We start from the raw sequence: 17604 nt of genomic DNA on the forward strand, positions 1-17604 counted from the left end.
ACATCAATTACTAAACATGGGTTTAAAATAGTCTCTTTTAATGCTAGTGTCAGGATGATATTCTTAGGTATTGAATATTCCATGATGTGTCAATATCACTATAATTTGCATTGTATGTCCTAAAGTCAGCTAATTTCCTTTTTCTCTCTACCATAAATTGGGAAATGTTTTCCAGGTACCTCCAGTGGGCACTGTGATTTTGAATTTGACCTTTGTTCCTGGGAGCAGGAACAGGATGATGACTTTGACTGGAATCTGAAAGCTAGCAGCATCCCTGCTGCAGGCACGGAACCAGCTGCTGATCACACCTTCCGGAACTCCTCTGGTCATTACATCTTTATAAAGAGCTTGTTCCCTCAGCAGCCCATGAGAGCAGCCAGAATCTCAAGCCCAGTCATAAGTAGAAGAAGCAAAAACTGCAAGGTATGGAAAAAAAATGAAGCAAAACAAATGCTGTAAGCGACTGCTGATAGCTCGAGCTAATACAGAAAAATGGAATGGTCAGGACCAGGCAAAAGCCAACTTTAAATTTACTCAACCTGGGATATGTATGGGAAGGAGAAAGTGAAGTAAGGAGAAAAGGGAAGGATGCTTAGAACGGTGGGAAGAATTTATCATATCAATCAATTCCATAGATATTCTAATTTCGGAAACCACTGGGAAGCTTCATGGTTATTATCCGTCACTATGGATAGTAGAAAAGTAAAATCAAGTTGCTTCCACTCAAGGAATTTAGTACTTATTGGGAACATGAGAATTCTGTCATCGGAAAATTCAACAACAAGTAGAAGATAGTTACATATTTCCAAGAATGAGTATCAGAGGTAGTTGGAGCTACTATAAAATGGTTGAAGAGTCTTTATGGAAAAGGAAAGGCTAAAGTTATCCCTTAAAAAGGGAGACTTTCTGTAGGCAAGAAGAAAAGATGGTTTGGCTACTATCCTATGGAAACTTAAGGAAATCATTTGTACTATTAAAATCATAAATAGGATTGTATGGTTCTTCAGGACAAGCAGCCTCCTATGATGAGTGTGTATTTTCAGGTCCTCTACTTTTTCTTTATTGATTGGTTGTCTTTAATTTCATGAAGGATTTGAGCCAGCTGAGTTAGGAACTAAACTTAGCTTTACATACAATGTAAATGAAACATTCAGAGGTGACTTCTCAAGAATCTTGCTTACAAGAGAATGGTACATGAATAAATGTGCCATTTATTTATATTTACAATGAGAAATGTGATCTCCATAAGATCTGAACGCATGTATTCTGACTGGCGTGTTCTCCAGTGTCTGAACACTGAAAGGAAAGCAGATTACGTCCAGAAAGTTGATCAAAGAATCGGGCTGGGAGACAATAATGTGATTTAATCTTTGTTGTCTTCAAATTATAATATTCTTGTGTACCTGACTCCACAATAGTGAGAGCCCTACCCCTTGGAAGAGGTTGTTTTTAGCCTTTGCTCAAAGGCTCCCCACATTGCCTGCACCCATTACAGATGCTTGCTCCTCTGTTTTGTGCTGATCAGCCTTCTCTTCCTACCATTGTCATGGTCTTAATAGAAGTTAAGTCTTTAGCTTGTATTGGAAGTTTTTCTGTCTGGTCTTAAGTTGATTTTATAGTTTAACTCTCAGGGGGTAACCTCATTTCTCTTATCTCTTCAGGTGCATTTGATAGAATTTTCTGCAAGAGAAGTGACATGATCAGATCAGAGTTTTAGAGAGATAACTCAGCAGTCTCAAGCAGATATAACAAATCATACAGAATAACATTAAACTTTATGTAATTAGTTTGGCCAAAGAAAATGAGTTTTAATCAAATACATTTCTTGTTTGTTTTTGTTGTTTTCCAAATTAGTTGGTATTTTCTCAAAAATCAAACCCAAACACACCAGATTTTATATGCCTAGTCTTTATCTATAAATCTCTCTTTCTGTATCTGTAGATACCCTGAAATTTGCAAATGTGTTTTAGTCTTAGAAAGCTAATTAAAAATTAAGCATAAACCATATAGAATTCTAGCTTAACTTCTCAACTTTTCTATTTAGACTTTGTCTGAAAATGCTGAAAAAGATTTGTTTTTCATACTGTAGCAAATAAGGATTTCATCCACCTCTCTCTTTCCCTGGTCCTGGAACTGTAGTCCCCACTGTTTTAAACATCTGTGTGAGAATAATGAAATATGCCTAGAAGAAATGTCAAAAAATTAATGATGAATGGTTCATTTTATGAATATTTATGATATAGATTGAATACAAAGAAGTGAGGAAAGGTCATGCTGGGAATGATTGTGTCTCTCATATAAAAAATATGTATATCGGGTAAGCAGAGTGACCTCCTGGATTTTCATGAAAATCCTTTCTGTCACTTGACCTTGTGGAATACCTTCAAGCAGAAAAAAAATCAAATGGAAGATTTTTCTTCCTTTTGAGGGATAGGTAGTGGGAGGGATGAGACAGATTGAGGAGGGAAGAGATGGGGACCTTTGAGTAACTCTGAAATTTCCAGTGAAAGAGCCTCGTCAGAAGAATTTGGTGCTTAGAAGACTTTTATTCCCTCACAGTGCCCTGCAACTAGACTATGTTGTTGTCAAATGTTTTTCTATAGAAATGGAGGTGTTTTTATGCTTGTTTGCATGTTAACCAGATGGGATCATTCAACAAATGTCCTCAAAAAGGTAGGGAAGTGTTTACTGTGACATGAAACATAGACCTCAGATTTGTTGTTCAAATCAGACAAAACAAGGCAGAGCACTAGAAAGACCATCTCTGTGGCAGCAGGGGCTCCACATAGCCGTGTGTGATGCCCATCATACCATTTCTTCTGGGGCTGGTTGTTGCTGGTCAAGAGGTTGTCCTTGGGCCCCTTATGTTTCTTAGTCGAGTCACAGAACCCAGATTTCATGGGTCCTCTCCCAGAGCATGTCATAATGGTCACAGAGCTGATGTTGGAAAGGTCTATCAACAGAAGAATAATTTTGGATCCTAGAAGAACACCATCAAGTAGGAGATCTGAGTAGAGTCACTTGCACATGGCTTGCCTATGTTAAATTGATGCTTTTTGAAGTATGCATTGCATATATTATTTAATCATATACTTTACCCTTTAAGCACATTCATTTTTTTTTCTTTCTCTAGAGAATAACATCGCTGACTGCTAGTGTTCAGAAATGTCTTTTTCCTGTGTGGAGATCACTCACCTTTGCTGTGTTCCCTCATTCATACAAATGACAAGACAAAAGCTTTAAAATGCTCTGAGTTCTTACTGTTTCTAACCTGCACTGCTTTTTTCTCCTAGAATTTCTCCCTGAATTTTCCCTTCAGTGTAACTGTTAGTAAAAATCTGGTGAACTCCACCTTTGAAACACTGAAATGTTAATCCTTGGAAATATTTCTGTTAATTTTTCTTGGGGGGAAGTGCCCAAGGTTGCTATCCTAGATCATGTTCCTAGCATTTCAACTAAATTTGGATAGCTGCTGTTTGGTGGTTTTGTGGTATATGGTGGAGCCCTAAAGATCTTGTGGAACTAAAAAACGTGTTCCAAGTACAAGAATGTATTAGAATAAGCAACAGAATACTGTTTCAGAGAAAATGATTTAAGATTTATGGGACTGGAAATGTTCTTCTTTAGTTCCTGCTATTGCTTAATCATGAAAAGTCTTTAAATGATGGATCAATTTTTAATGATATTTTATTCCTTTGACAGTGGAGTTTAAGAGTTTATTGAGGAATTATGCATTTAGAAGTCAGAGAAAGAAAATAAAATCTGCTCATTTTTTTCCCACCTAAATTTCTATTTGATTCTGACTACACTGTCTCCCATGTATTATAGCTTAGGATTTAAGGTGGGCCTAACCTCACTCAGTATTAGAGTACTCACAGAACATTAGGATATGCAGATCTCGTGTTCCTTTGACTCTGTTAATGAAGGAGAGAACAATATGATATACTTGAAAGTAAAATGGAATCAATTGTACTATTTATATATAATATTCCTGTTTTTGGTTACAGATAATTTTTCATTATCACATGTATGGAAATGGCATTGGGGCACTCACCTTGAGCCAGGTGTCCATCTCAAACCAAACGAAGGTCCTACTTAACCTCACTGTAGAACAGGGCAATTTCTGGCAGCGGAAAGAAATATCACTGTCTGGCGATGAAGACTTCAAACTCAAATTTGAAGGTAGAGTTGGGGAAGGACACCGTGGTGATATTGCCCTGGATGACATTGTGCTTACAAAGAGTTGTCTGCCATCCCATTGGTCCATGAAAGAAGAACCAGCAGCACCTCTCCCAACAGGTACGTTTTAAGTTGTGACTGTTTGGTATTTTCACAGAATAGAAGGTGGGAAGGAAGGAAAGAAATGGAAAAGAAATGATATAAACACCTAGTGATTCGTTGCTTTCATAAAGAGCAAGATCTTTCTGAATCTAACAAAAAAAATCTTTCAAGCTCAGACTCATCACACTGTCTTCCCGGCTTTCTCCAAGCCTCAGTATGTTGACCAGTGTCTGAGTTCTCTGTTGAGTCAGCTGCGTCTTAGATCCGTGAAATAAGAGAAATCTCCTTTGTTTGTTGTACGATTCAGAATTCAATCCTTAACAAATATCAATTTACTCAATAAAATATAAGAACATCAAGAACAGAGTTATTCTATTTTAATTGGGCATTACTATGGATGGACCTTTTACTTTATCCTTTTTAGACCAGTGGACATTGCGATTTGAATGGTTGAGTTTACATATTTAAATAGTTTAGGGGATTGAATATGCTCCTAAAGTCTTTTAAACTAAAATATCTTGTGGTAATTTGCTTAAAGAATTATATTAAAATGTTGAGTTGGTAGATGTTCAATATACACATATACACAATATACACATATAGTGACAGCATTGTAAGCAGTGGAAATAACAAGCACCATTAATCCATATGATATATTAGAGGGGTGGAATGAAAACAAATATGGTATATATATTAAAATGACAAGACAGCAAATTTTGTCAATTGATATGACATATTAATATTTAAACCATGAGTTTCGTGTAGATACCAAAAATGCCATTCCTTTGGTATATAAATTTTATCTCTTATAATTGGTAAAAAACAATAGTGCTTTAAAAAGAATGAAAGTTTGTTCTGGCTTTTAGCACGGCAGATGAAATAAGGAACATTGTGTTTCTTCCTTGACTTCTCCATTCATGCCAAAGGGAGTATTTTAATTTGGTTAAGAGAGCATTCCCCAGTAGACAACTAGTCGAACAGTCTTTGCCTGACCTGTTTCTAGCACTATGTGGAATACTATAGAGAAAAACAAACATATTTCAAGGCTCTTTAGGGATTAGTATCCTTATGTAAATGTAATGCAGGAGCATTTCAGATACCTCAGACTTCATCTACTTCCTTGAGAAAAGCTGTACTTTCCATTCTGTGTTGACTCTTTGGATGGCAGCTGTATCAGCTTGGGTATAGATCCAAAAAACCAAAAAAAACCTATCATATAGGCTCTGAGTAGTGAGGGAGCAAGTTTTACATTGAATTGCTTCCAACTTTAATGAACAAACAAAATGGAATGCATGAGGAACAACTCAATCTTGTTGGGAATATCAGATTCTTAAATTTGTGAAATCCCCAATAAAATTTATTTTAAAAAATTTCCAAAATTATATCCTTACAATATTTAAGGTACTATATTAAATTTTTTTGAAGAATGGAAAATAAAAAGAAGGTCTGCTTTTAAGACCAACTCAGTATTATGGTGAGGGAGAATACGAGTAACACCTCAAATAACTCTAATATGCGGTATGATATAATTAAATGCCAGGAGAAATATGTAAACCTTTACGAAGGTGCAAAGCAAATGAAGAAAACACCCAGCTGAGGACATCGGATGTGAGATTTATTTATAGGGCATGCAGGAGTTTGGAACCATACCTGGGGCTTATTTGAAGGAAAGACTCCTTCAGTTTGTGGGATAGGGGCACCAAGTGTGAGCACAGTGGAACAAATAACCAATGTGGGGAGGAATAAGGGCATGAGACAGATCAGAGATGGTGACACACAGGCTGCCAAGGTGGCCTGTGAGTGGGAGATTTGGTTGAAGCAGGAACCTAGTAGCGCTGATCATCTGAGATAATACTACAAAGGAAGCAGGGAGCTAAACTGGGACCGCGTTGAATATTAGTTTGTTTTAGTTTCTTCCCCAAATGATCATACATTGAAAATGTATTGACTGCTTGGGAAACAAATAAAAAAGAAAGAAGAAAGGAAGGAAGAAAAGAAAGGGAGAGAGAGCAAAGAAAACAGTACAAGGTAAAAAGGAAGCACAGTATTCATTTATACAAAGTATGATCATTGGTAGAAATGGCTGCAGTAGAAAGACCCCAAGAGGAAAAAAACAAAAACAAAAACAAAAAACAAAACCCAGAGGTCTATACTATTATGAGCGCTCAAGTATATGCTTTCTCTTGGTAAAAGTGAAAAGCCAAAGTTTGCTTAGACTTGAACTGTGTAGTGATTCTGACAAACTATGACTTCATCATGAATTTAGAGGACTCTATTGGAGTCACTGATGATTTTATTTTTATTTATTTATTTATTTTTTTTTTTTAATTTTCATTTATTTAGCAAATAGTTATACAGTTTTTGTCTCTCTCTTTGTATAGGTTTTGGGGGGTGGAGGAGGGTGATATCCTGAACACATCACTGATATCATGAATGTCTAATGGAAGTATAAAAAGAGTCACAAATGTAAGCCACGTATGTAAGTTTGCATTTTCTGGAAGTTATATTTTTAAAAGTGAAAATAATTTTAATATATTTTCACTACTTCAGTGTATCAAAAATGTCATTTTAATATAAAACAAGACAAATATATTAATGAGATATTTTGCATTCTTGTTTTCATATTAAGTCTTTAACTCCCATGTACGTTTTACATTCACAGCACACCTCATTTGGGATTAGTTACAGTTCAGCTGCTCAATAGCCACTTAGGGTAATGGCCACCCTAGTGGACAGTACAGGAGGTGAAGTGAATATCCTAGGGCACTTTCGGGTCTGTTCCTGACAATGAGGTTCCATTAGTTAGGTTGCCATTTGTAAATTCCCAAGAATTGCAGTTGTGTTATTTAAATAGAAGCACAAATAGGTACCTCAAGACCACGGGTGCCATGTTCGAATGCACTAGATACTAATCTCAGACTCCCTTCTTACTAGTTGTGTATTGTACAACTTTTCTGAGACTGAGTCTCCTCATCCGTAAAGCAGAGAGAATATTACTTACAACTTAGGCCCTTGAGAATAAAGAGGTCACTGCCTATGGTAATTTGCCTAGTCTCATGTCTGATACAGGGTGGATGTTTATTCAATAAAGTCAACTCATTTTATATGATTCTTTATTTTGGGTATCTTTGTCAGTATTCCTTAGGTGGTGTAGATATTTGAGAGTAAGTCTCCATTATTTGCACTTTATTAAGAACATGTTTCTACCATTCGTTTTGACAGAATTGTTTTTCTTGCATAGAGCACAAGCATCTAATTTTTTTATTGCATTGTTATCATCCAGTCTTATCATTTATTGACAACCTCTCTAATTAGGTATTTTCAATGTGTCATGGAAAATGTGTGTGTATGTGTATATCTTTGAAATACTTAATGGTTGTTAATTACTCTTTACTGCAAAAACACTTGGAACTTGCAGAGATAGAAGAAGGGTAAATGGCATTATGTCCCACAGACAGTGGCTACATCCATTAGACTTTTGGAGATGACTCTTGTTCACCTCCTTTTCATCTGTAGTCATGTGTGTGGGCTAACAACTCCATCAAGGATATCTTAAAATAGGGAAGACAAGAGGAGGCAAACATAAATATTTAGGAAGACATAATTGAACTGAATCTGCTATCAGTGATTCTAACTAGTCAATAAGACCCAGGGCTTTATTAGAAAAAGTCATATTAAATTATTATTAAGTCTTTAGAAGTTATATTTAAGAGCTTATTATGATGGCAGTTTTGTTAATTGCTTAATGATGATGGATAAAAATAATTGTTTAATGAATTTTAGTAAGAAAAAGGCAACCAAGATTCCTCTTCTAAATGTCCACATGCAAATTTAGCCAATGTCATATTCTCTATATTGGCAGATATTTACTAAAAATTCCAAGTGTAATGAAGGCAGAGACCAGGTGTGTGTGTGTGTGTGTGTGTGTGTGTGTGTGTGTGCGCGCGCGCACGCGCGTGTGCATGTATGTTTTAAATCCCCACAGTTATTTCCAAATATGAGTTATACAACAAATATATTTTGGGATATCACATGCTAATCAACTTTTGCTTTAAAAATGTATGTAAGGCAATGAGGACTAAATGGATTAGCTCCTCTTTGAGGTCACTCATTTCCCTGAAATATTTGGCAGTAGTTTAAAGGGCTGCTACCTACTGATGAGAATGCCGGCACAGCAGCTCAGGCAGAGTCTTGAGTTAGGAAAATCCGACTGATTGTGCTTGGCTCTAATTTAGTGAACCCTGTACACAATACTTAGAGCAAAGTGTGTGTGCCTGAGGTTTAACGACATAAACTTGGATCTTTGCAAGGCCAACTACATGTATGATTTCACCTGATCTACTTAACCTCTCTAATTCTTACCTTTCTTGTCTAAAAATGGGACTGGGGCACCTGGGTGACTCAGTCAGTTGGGCAGCCATCTTCGGCTCAGGTCATGATCTCGTGGTCTGTGGGTTCGAGCCCCGCATCAGGCTCTGTGCTGACAGCTCAGAGCCTGGAGCCTGCCTTGGATTCTTCGTAGCCCCCTCTCTGCTCCTACCCCACTCGTGAGCTGTCTCACTCTGTCTCTTAAAAATAAATGTTTAAAAAAATTTAAAAATGGGACTATTGGAATCTACTTATGAGTGATTTGAAAAATAGTTAAGATAATTATATAATGCATTTTAAACAATACTTGGCAAATAGTTGGTGTTCGGCAAATATTATTTCTTTTTTTTTCTGTTAATCCTCTTCCCTGCTAGAGAGACTATGAAATTTAACTCTGCATACATTGAAATTTTTTGAGAGCATGTTGCCTACTTGCTATTTTCTCTCCATCATGTTCTACTTTTTGCTCAAAACAAGGGTTCAGACCTCCTCTTCCCTTCTCATTTCCTTCAAGGAAATTGCTCTCACAAAAGCCCCAAATATCTAATTGCTGAGTTTTCTGATTTAATTTTATTGTTCATAGTAAGCAATGGAGAGGAAAGAAATATTAATGAGAATCACAGAAGTGAATGACTCGGTTGGGTATGATGTGGGGATAGGGAAGAGGAAAGAAGTTCTTTTTGAAATATACAGGCATACTCTCCAGAATACTTTTCAAAGTGAATGTTACATTAGAACACCTCAATTAAAAAACTGAGTTTCTAATACTCAAATTCATAGAATGCTTGTATCTCTTCTTTCTCGGTTTTTGTTGTTAGGAGGGGCACTAATATTTACACTGGAAAATATATTTACATCATCCCCAAACTCATTAGAATACTCTTTAGGTAATATATCGTACAGGAAGAGTCTCAAGTCCCATTCCAAATACAATTGGTAGACAAAGATGTTTTCAAAATTTCATGCAGTAGCAATACAGAAGATATTCATCTTGGACATTTTTATGGTTAAGAGAAGGCTATCACAGCAGCAAATGCACCACAAGCTATTATCTCATTGTATGTTTGTCGCGACTATGTTTTTTCAGTGACTTTCACATGTAGTCATGCTTTGTCCAATTTGGATAATGAATGCCCCTGGAAATTGAGAAAGTATTGAAGAAATTTGTGGAGAGAAAAACAAAGCAAGTGAAAGAGATTATGATAGAAGAGAAATTAAAATACAACAGTTTGACTAAGAGCTGGCTTTGAAGAGGTAGACCAAAAAAATTAAATACATAAAACAGAGAACTCTTAGAATTTCTCATTGATTGATTCGCTTCTAAGTCTGTTCATACAACATGTAATGTTAGTCTCAGAAGGACAAAAATGAAGGCTCAGAAGACCAGCTAATCAAACTGATAGACATTGCTGGCTCCGATGAACTTATGGCTCTCAAAACACAGTAATAAATACAATACCTTCATTGGTGTTTCACTGTGTTTCATTTGCATTTTTAGAACTTAGTTGTAGATGGATGCGTTTATGTGTATTGCATTGTCATTTTCCCCTCTGAATAATGGAGAATTGGCTATGGATGTAGCATTTTAAAACCCATTATCTGCCTTGTAGGAGCACATTACTGACAGTGTGCATGAAGGGGCTATGCTTAGCTTGTTTCCAGTGGGACACAGTGATGGATACAGTTAGCCCGCGCTTGGACTTGTGAGTTCAAATTTGAGCAGTCAGGGATGGACTGGGCCTTTTCAAGTTTAAAAGTTCTCTTTTATTTTGTGCCATGTAGGTCTTTTGAAAAAAAAAACATCTGTCGTCATGGATGTACCAACTGATAGTGTAACTAACTCCATCGCCTCCCCTTTCTTCTTTAATACAATTAATTTTTCTGGAACCCTCCTTCTTTTTTCTATATTCCAGGAAAAACAAAACTTTTCTCATTATGGCAGCTAGGTGTCTGCGTGGCCTTCCGCTTTCTCACGTCCCACGTTTCTCTACTGCTGGCGACAGACTCTAGTTTATGAATGTTCCTTCTTCCAACCTCACAGGTTATACAGCAGATATTGAATAAAATTCAACACAACTTGTGTAAAGAACCTCTCCGGAAATGCTAGCCAATATGTTTAGAATACTTGAAATCAGTTTGGGATATATCATAACATAGTAAGCAGGTTTATAAATATTTATTCATCAGCTCCTTCCATATTACTTATCCCATGTATCAGTTTTCAATTCATGAAATCAATACTTCTTACAAAATTTTAGAATGTGTTAGTAGAAATTAGTAATGTTATGTATTGCAAATAATATTACATGTTTGCTAATATTGGCATTGTATTAATTTAAATTTTCTCTTTAGGGGTAGTTGGCTGGCTCAGTTAAGCATCCAACTCTTAATTTCAGCTCAGAGCATGATCTCAAGGTCATGAGAGTGAGCCCTGCTTCAGGCTTTGGGTTGGGTCCAGAGCCTACTTGGGATTCTCTCTCCTTCTCTCTCTGCCCCTCCCCTGTTCACATGCATGTACATGCACATTCTCTCTTAAAATAAATATTTAAAAAATAAAAAGAACACATTTTCTTTAATTGTTAGGGCAGCCAATGAATATTTAATTTTTTAAAAATGTTTATTTATGTTTGAGAGAGAGAGAGAGAGACACAGAGCATGACCGGGTGGAGTTGCAGAGACAGGCGGACCCCAGAATCCAAAGCAGGCTCCAGACTCTGAGCTGTCAGCACAGAGCCTGACGCAGGACTCAGACCCACGAACTGTGAGATCATGACCTAAGCTGAAGTTGGACACAACTGACTGAGCTACCCAGGTGCCTTGAGATAACCAATGAATTTTTTATTGAAAATTTCTTTCATAAAGGTTTATTACACTATATTTTTACACAAATTAACTATATAAAAGTAAGTGCTGCTGTGAAAACAAGGTGTTATTTTTTTATGGAATTACCCAAGATCGGAGGTGTGCTAGTCTGCTATTATTCTGAAACAGACATTTTTTCTGTGTCTTATAGTGATAAAACTCTCAATATTTAGTTAGACACATATCATTTCTCTGTTGTAGTAAATGGAAAAACATGTTATTACCATGGATTGAAAGAGTTAATAGTATATTATGGTTTCATGGTAAAGGCATTTAATATTTTTATGCTGATGAAACTAATGTTTTTGTAAGTGGCGTCTTTTTGAAATTTCATTTTTAGTTTTCCATTGGTGTACGGACAAGCAATTAATGTTTTATAACATTAACCTTGTATATGGCAAGGGTAAGTACATTTATTTAGGTGATTTTTACTTTTTCTCAGTAATGTTTTGAAGTTTCTATACATTTTAAATATTTTTTAAATGCCAAAACAAGAATCTCATTATTTTTTTTTTGTTGACATACGCTGTCATATCAGTTGCCAGTGTACAACATAGTGATTCAACAATTCTGTGCATTACTCAGTGATGACAACTAAATGTAGTCACTCTCTGCTGCCATACAATGTTATTACAATATTATTGACAATATTTCCTGTCCTGTACTTTTGACCTCCTTATTTATTTTATAAGCGGAAGTTTGCACCTCTTAATTCTCTGTGGCTATCTTGCCCATCATGCCACTCACCTCTGGCAACACCCAGTTCTCTGTATTTAAGTGTGTTTGTTTTTGTTTGTTCATTTGTTTTGTTTTTTAAATTCCACATATAAGTGAAATAATTTGGTATTTGTCTTTCTCTGTCTGACTTATTTCACTTAGCATAACATCCTTGGGTCCATCCATGTGGTTGCAAATGACATAATTTCATTCTTTTTTATGACTAAGTAATACTCCATTTGTGTGTGTGTGTGTGTGTGTGTGTGTGTGTGTGTGTGCGCGTGTGTGCATTCATGTGTATTTGTATCTCACATCTTCTTTATCCATTTGTCTATTGATGGACACTTGAGTTGTTCCATATCTTGGCTTTTGTAAATAATGCTGCAATAAACATAAGTGTGCATATATCCTTCCAAATTAGTGCTTTTGTTTTCTTTGGGTAAATACACAGTAGTGGTATTTCTGGATCATATGCTATTTCTATTTTTACTCCTTTGATGTACTTCCACAGTGTTTTCCATAGTGGCTGCCCCAGTTTACATTACCACCAACAATGCATGAGGGTTCATTTTTTCCCCACATTCTTGCCAACACTTGTTATTCCTTGTCTTTTTGACACTATCCCTTCTGACTGGTGTGAGGTGATATCTCATTTTGGTTTTGATTTGCACTTTCTTGATGAATAATGCTGTTAAATATCTTTTCATGAGTCTCTTGGCCATCTGTATATCTTTGGAAAAAATCCCTATTCAGGTTCCCTGCCCTTTTTAAAAAAAATTTTTCTTTAATGTTTACTTATTTTTGAGAGACAGAGACAGAATGCGAGTGGGTTAGGGGCAGAGAGAGAGGGAGACACAGAATCCGAAGCAGGCTCCAGGCTCCAAGCTGTCAGCCCAGAGCCCGATGTGGGGCTCGAACTCACTAGTTGCAAGATCATGACCTAAGCGGAAGTCAGACACTCAACCAACTGAGCTACCCAGGCACCCCAGTTCTCTGCCCTTTTTTAAATCAAATTTTTTGGCTATTGAATTGTATAAGTTCTTTATATATTTTGGCTATTAATCCATATTGGATATAAAGTTTGCACATATTTTCTAAAATTCCATAAGTTGCTTTTTTGTTTGTTGATGGTATCATTTGCTGTGCAAAAGCTTTTTATTTTGGTGTAGTTCCAATAGTTTTTTTTTTTTTTCTCCTTTGTTTACCTTTCCAAAGGAAACAACTATAAAGATGTTGCTAAGGCTGTTGTCAAAGAGATTACTGCCTACGTTTTCTTTTATGAGTTTGATGGTTTCAGGTCCTACATTTAGGTCTTTAACCTGTGTTGTGTTTGTTTTTGTGTATGGTATAAGAAGGAGAGCCAGTTTCAATCTTTTGCTTGTAACTGTCCAGTTTTCCAACATCATTTATTGAAGAGACTGTTTTCCCCCCATTCTGTATTCCTGCCTCCTTTGTCATAGATTAATGTACCATATATATGTGGCTTTATTTCTGGGCTCTCTCTTATGTTACATTGATCTTTGGGTCTCTTTCGTGTCAATTCTTTAATGTTTTGATTAATATAACTTTGTAGTATTTCTGGAAATCTGGGACTGTGACACCTTCATCTTTGTTCTTTTCCCCGCCCCCCCAAGATTGCTGTAGCTGTTTGGGGTCTTTTGTGGCTCCATATAAATTAAAAAATTTTTAAGTGTTTATTTAGTTTTTGAGACAGAGAGAGATGGAACATGCGTGAGGGAAGGGAAAGAGAGAGAGGGAGACACAGAATCCTTAGCAGACTCCAGGCTCTAAACTGTCAGCACAGAGCCCGATGTGGGGCTTGAACTCACAAACTGTGAGATCATGATCTGAGCCCAAGTCAGACACTCAACTGACTGAGCCACCGAGGTACCCCTCTATATAAATTTTAGCATTATTTTTTCTAGTTCTGTAAAAAATGCTATTGGTATTTTGATAAGGATTGCATTGAATCTGTAGATTGCTTTGGATGATATGGACATTGTAACAATATTAATTCTTCCAGTCCATGAGCATGGTATATCTTTCCATTTGTTTGTGTCATCTTCAGTTTCTTTTATCAGCATCTTATTGTTTTCAGAGTATTGGTCTTTCAACTCCTTGGTTAAATTTATTCCTAGGTATTTTCTTCTTTTTGATTCAATTGTAAATGAGATTGTTTTCTTAATTTCTTTTTCTCCTACTTTATTTCTAGTTTTAGAAACATGACAGATTTCTTTATGTTAATTTTGTATTTTGCTTTGTATTTAACTTTACTAAATTCAGAGGTTTTTTGTGAAATGATTAGCCATACACACACGCACACACACACAAAAACATACACACACACACACACATATGTATACACACACAGATATATATAGTTTGGCATCTGCACATAGTGATAGTTTTACTTTTCCTTACAAATTTGGATCTTTTGTTTCTTTTTCTTGTCTGATAGCTGTGGCTAGGACTTCCAGTAGTATTGAATAAAAGTGGTGAGATGGGATATCCTTGTCTTCTTCCTGATCTTAGAGCAAAAGTTCTCAGGTTTTCATCATTGAATGTGGGGGTTTCATATATGGACTTTATTAAGTTCAGGTATGCTTTCTCTAAACCCAAGTTGCTGGGAGTTTTTATCATGAATGGATATTGTATTTTGTCAAGTATTTTTTCTGCATTTATTGAGATAATCATATGTTTTTGTCCTTTATTTTGTTCATGTGATGTATCACATTGCTTGATTTGATAATATTGAACCACTCTTGTATACTTGGAATAAATCCTGCTTGATCATGGTGAATCATTCTTTCAATGTATTGTTGAATTTAGTTTTGCTGCATTTGTTAGATGCTGCATATTATGTTTATCTGCACATTGGCTTGTCTTTAGTTATACTTAGAAGATCTCTAGTTTTCCACATGTCACCAACAAAGATGTTCTATGATTCCTGTGTTGGTAATTGGCTTCTTGGGAAGTCATTTCTGGAGTCATTCCTGGGGGACCACACAACAGATAACTCCTTTAACTATTTCAATAATTTTTAATATTTATAATTCTTTCTATAAAATCACCTTCTGTTTAAAGTACTTACAGTAATTTATCTTATCCGCCTTTAAAGCCTGATTGATCAAGCATTTGGTACCAAAGGTTTTATGTTATTGTTTTGATCACCTGTGGTATGAATTTTCTAAGTGTGCCATTCTGATTCTGAGAATATGGACTAGTTTGCTTGCAAATAGAATTATAGCATATGATGGGAAATGTTGGAAAAAGATACTTAAGTTAAAAAAAAGAGCATAGGGGAAGAAGGGAAAACCATTTTTATATGAGAAAATAAGAAAGGATTGGACACTAGAAATCACTGGTTTTCAGATGAAGTGTTAGGAAATGATGAAAATCGAGAATGGAATTAACTAAAGACTGTGTTCTGTGCACCTTGCACAGGTAGCACTTTATACTATATTTGTTGAATTAGTACTGAAGTAATTTAAAGTATAGTACCCAATAAACCAGTTTATAATGATTATTTCATTTCTTGTTAAATGATCAGTGATAGTGATAGCATTACATAATTCTCAAAAATATGCTTTTGTAACTTAAGTATGTTCCTTTGCATTAACAGCTTGGTTTTTAAGAACCCTACAAAAGAACACTACATTTATGATCTCTTAAGTAATGTATGTGTTTGTGTTTTTTTGTAAACTTGATCCTGATTGGAATATTTATATTATAATCAAATTTAGAAATCATAACACTATCAGCATATTATCTTGGTTATCAAAGTAAAATTAAGCTATTCTTTTTGTTTGAGCCCCCAAAATATATTTTAGTTAAATAAAAACTAAGAACGGTCATATGATAAGCTGTTTGAATGGTTGAGCGTAAGTGAAACAACAGAGATTATGTTTCTCTTGGAAGAAAAATATAATTATGTGAAATCAAATATATTTCACGACCCAATGAACTTAATATGTCGGGAAATTTCAGCCTCACTTGAACTGCCAATTGGCTCTACCCTACTTATGTAGTAATGGAGAGATGCAGTTTAAAATACTTTAACTTTTAACTATAGTCCAACAAAATGTCCTGTATTCAATTTAGGATTTTTTCCACATGAGCCATTTATTTTATTTTGTGGAAAGAATACTGAAAATTAGGATATCTGAGGGCTATTATTTTAACTATATTTGGAATTTCCAATGAACATTATCTGCTTTAACAGACATATGGATAGACAACCAAAATAAAATTACTTAATCAGAATATTGTTTGAAATACCACATTTGCTAATGTAAAATTGTATGCCAGAATGCCTTTTCTATCTTTGAAATCTTTTCATCTAAAAAATGTTTTCAGAAAGAAGCTGTAACAGTTTTAGATCCAGACTTCTTGTTCATTTATTCCTATTTACATCTCTGATATTGTTTTCTGAGATTATTTACTTGTTTCCTAAAATATATCTGTAAGAAGTCCCTTTAATGGGGCGCCTGGGTGGCGCAGTCGGTTAAGCGTCCGACTTCAGCCAGGTCACGATCTCGCGGTCCGTGAGTTCGAGCCCCGCGTCAGGCTCTGGGCTGATGGCTCGGAGCCTGGAGCCTGTTTCCGATTCTGTGTCTCCCTCTCTCTCTGACCCTCCCCTGTTCATGCTCTGTCTCTCTCTGTCCCAAAAATAAATAAAAAAAACGTTGAAAAAAAAAAAAGTCCCTTTAATGATGGTCTTTTGATAATAAATTCTAATTTGATTAAATGCTTTAATTTCAACATAATGTTTGAAAGATAGTTTCATTGGGCATACAGATTTAGTTTGGCTATTATTTTCTGTTAAATATTTTTAACGAACATTTCCCATGGTATTTTGGCTTCTATTGTTGAGATTAAGAAATCAGCTCTAATCTAATTGCTATTCCTTCATATGTAACATTTCTTTCCCTTTCTGTTCTTAAGATTTTCTCTTTTTTTCTGGTATTCCACTAAATTGTGTGAATTCAGGTAGTTCTCTTATTTATCCTGCTTGAGATTCATTGAACTTTCTGAACCTGGGGATTGATGTGCTTTGTAAATTCTTAAACATTCTAAGCTATTATGTCTTTGAATATTGCTTTCCCCCATTCAGTCTTTTCTTTCTAGATCTCTGGAAACTTATTTTGGATATTTTCATCTCTTTTTCCTTTTAAAAAATGAAGTACAATTTAGATATAGTGAAATGTGCACATTTTAGTATATAATGCAATGAATTTGGACAAATGCATACCTGTATAACCCAAACCACATCAAAATATGGAACATTTCCATCACCCCAGACATTTCCTTGTTCTCCTCATTAATATTGTCCCCTAAAAAAATACTTCCCCTATCCCGCCAGTCAGAGACAACAAT

The 17604-nt window shown here is 35.5% G+C and overlaps 1 protein-coding gene across 1 annotated transcript in view; it reads left to right on the top strand.

Annotated features, from left to right (window-relative positions):
- MALRD1 (MAM and LDL receptor class A domain containing 1) overlaps positions 1–17604 on the top strand; it is a 788164-nt gene that overhangs the window by 372015 nt on the left and 398545 nt on the right. The window contains exons 26-27 of the mRNA XM_049626634.1: positions 176–423; positions 4008–4299. Coding sequence (XP_049482591.1) covers positions 176–423; positions 4008–4299 — 540 coding nt within the window. The remainder of the gene's footprint in view (positions 1–175; positions 424–4007; positions 4300–17604) is intronic.

The sequence above is a fragment of the Panthera uncia genome, chromosome B4, assembly GCF_023721935.1.
Source record: "Panthera uncia isolate 11264 chromosome B4, Puncia_PCG_1.0, whole genome shotgun sequence".
Taxonomy (NCBI): Eukaryota; Metazoa; Chordata; class Mammalia; order Carnivora; family Felidae; genus Panthera; species Panthera uncia.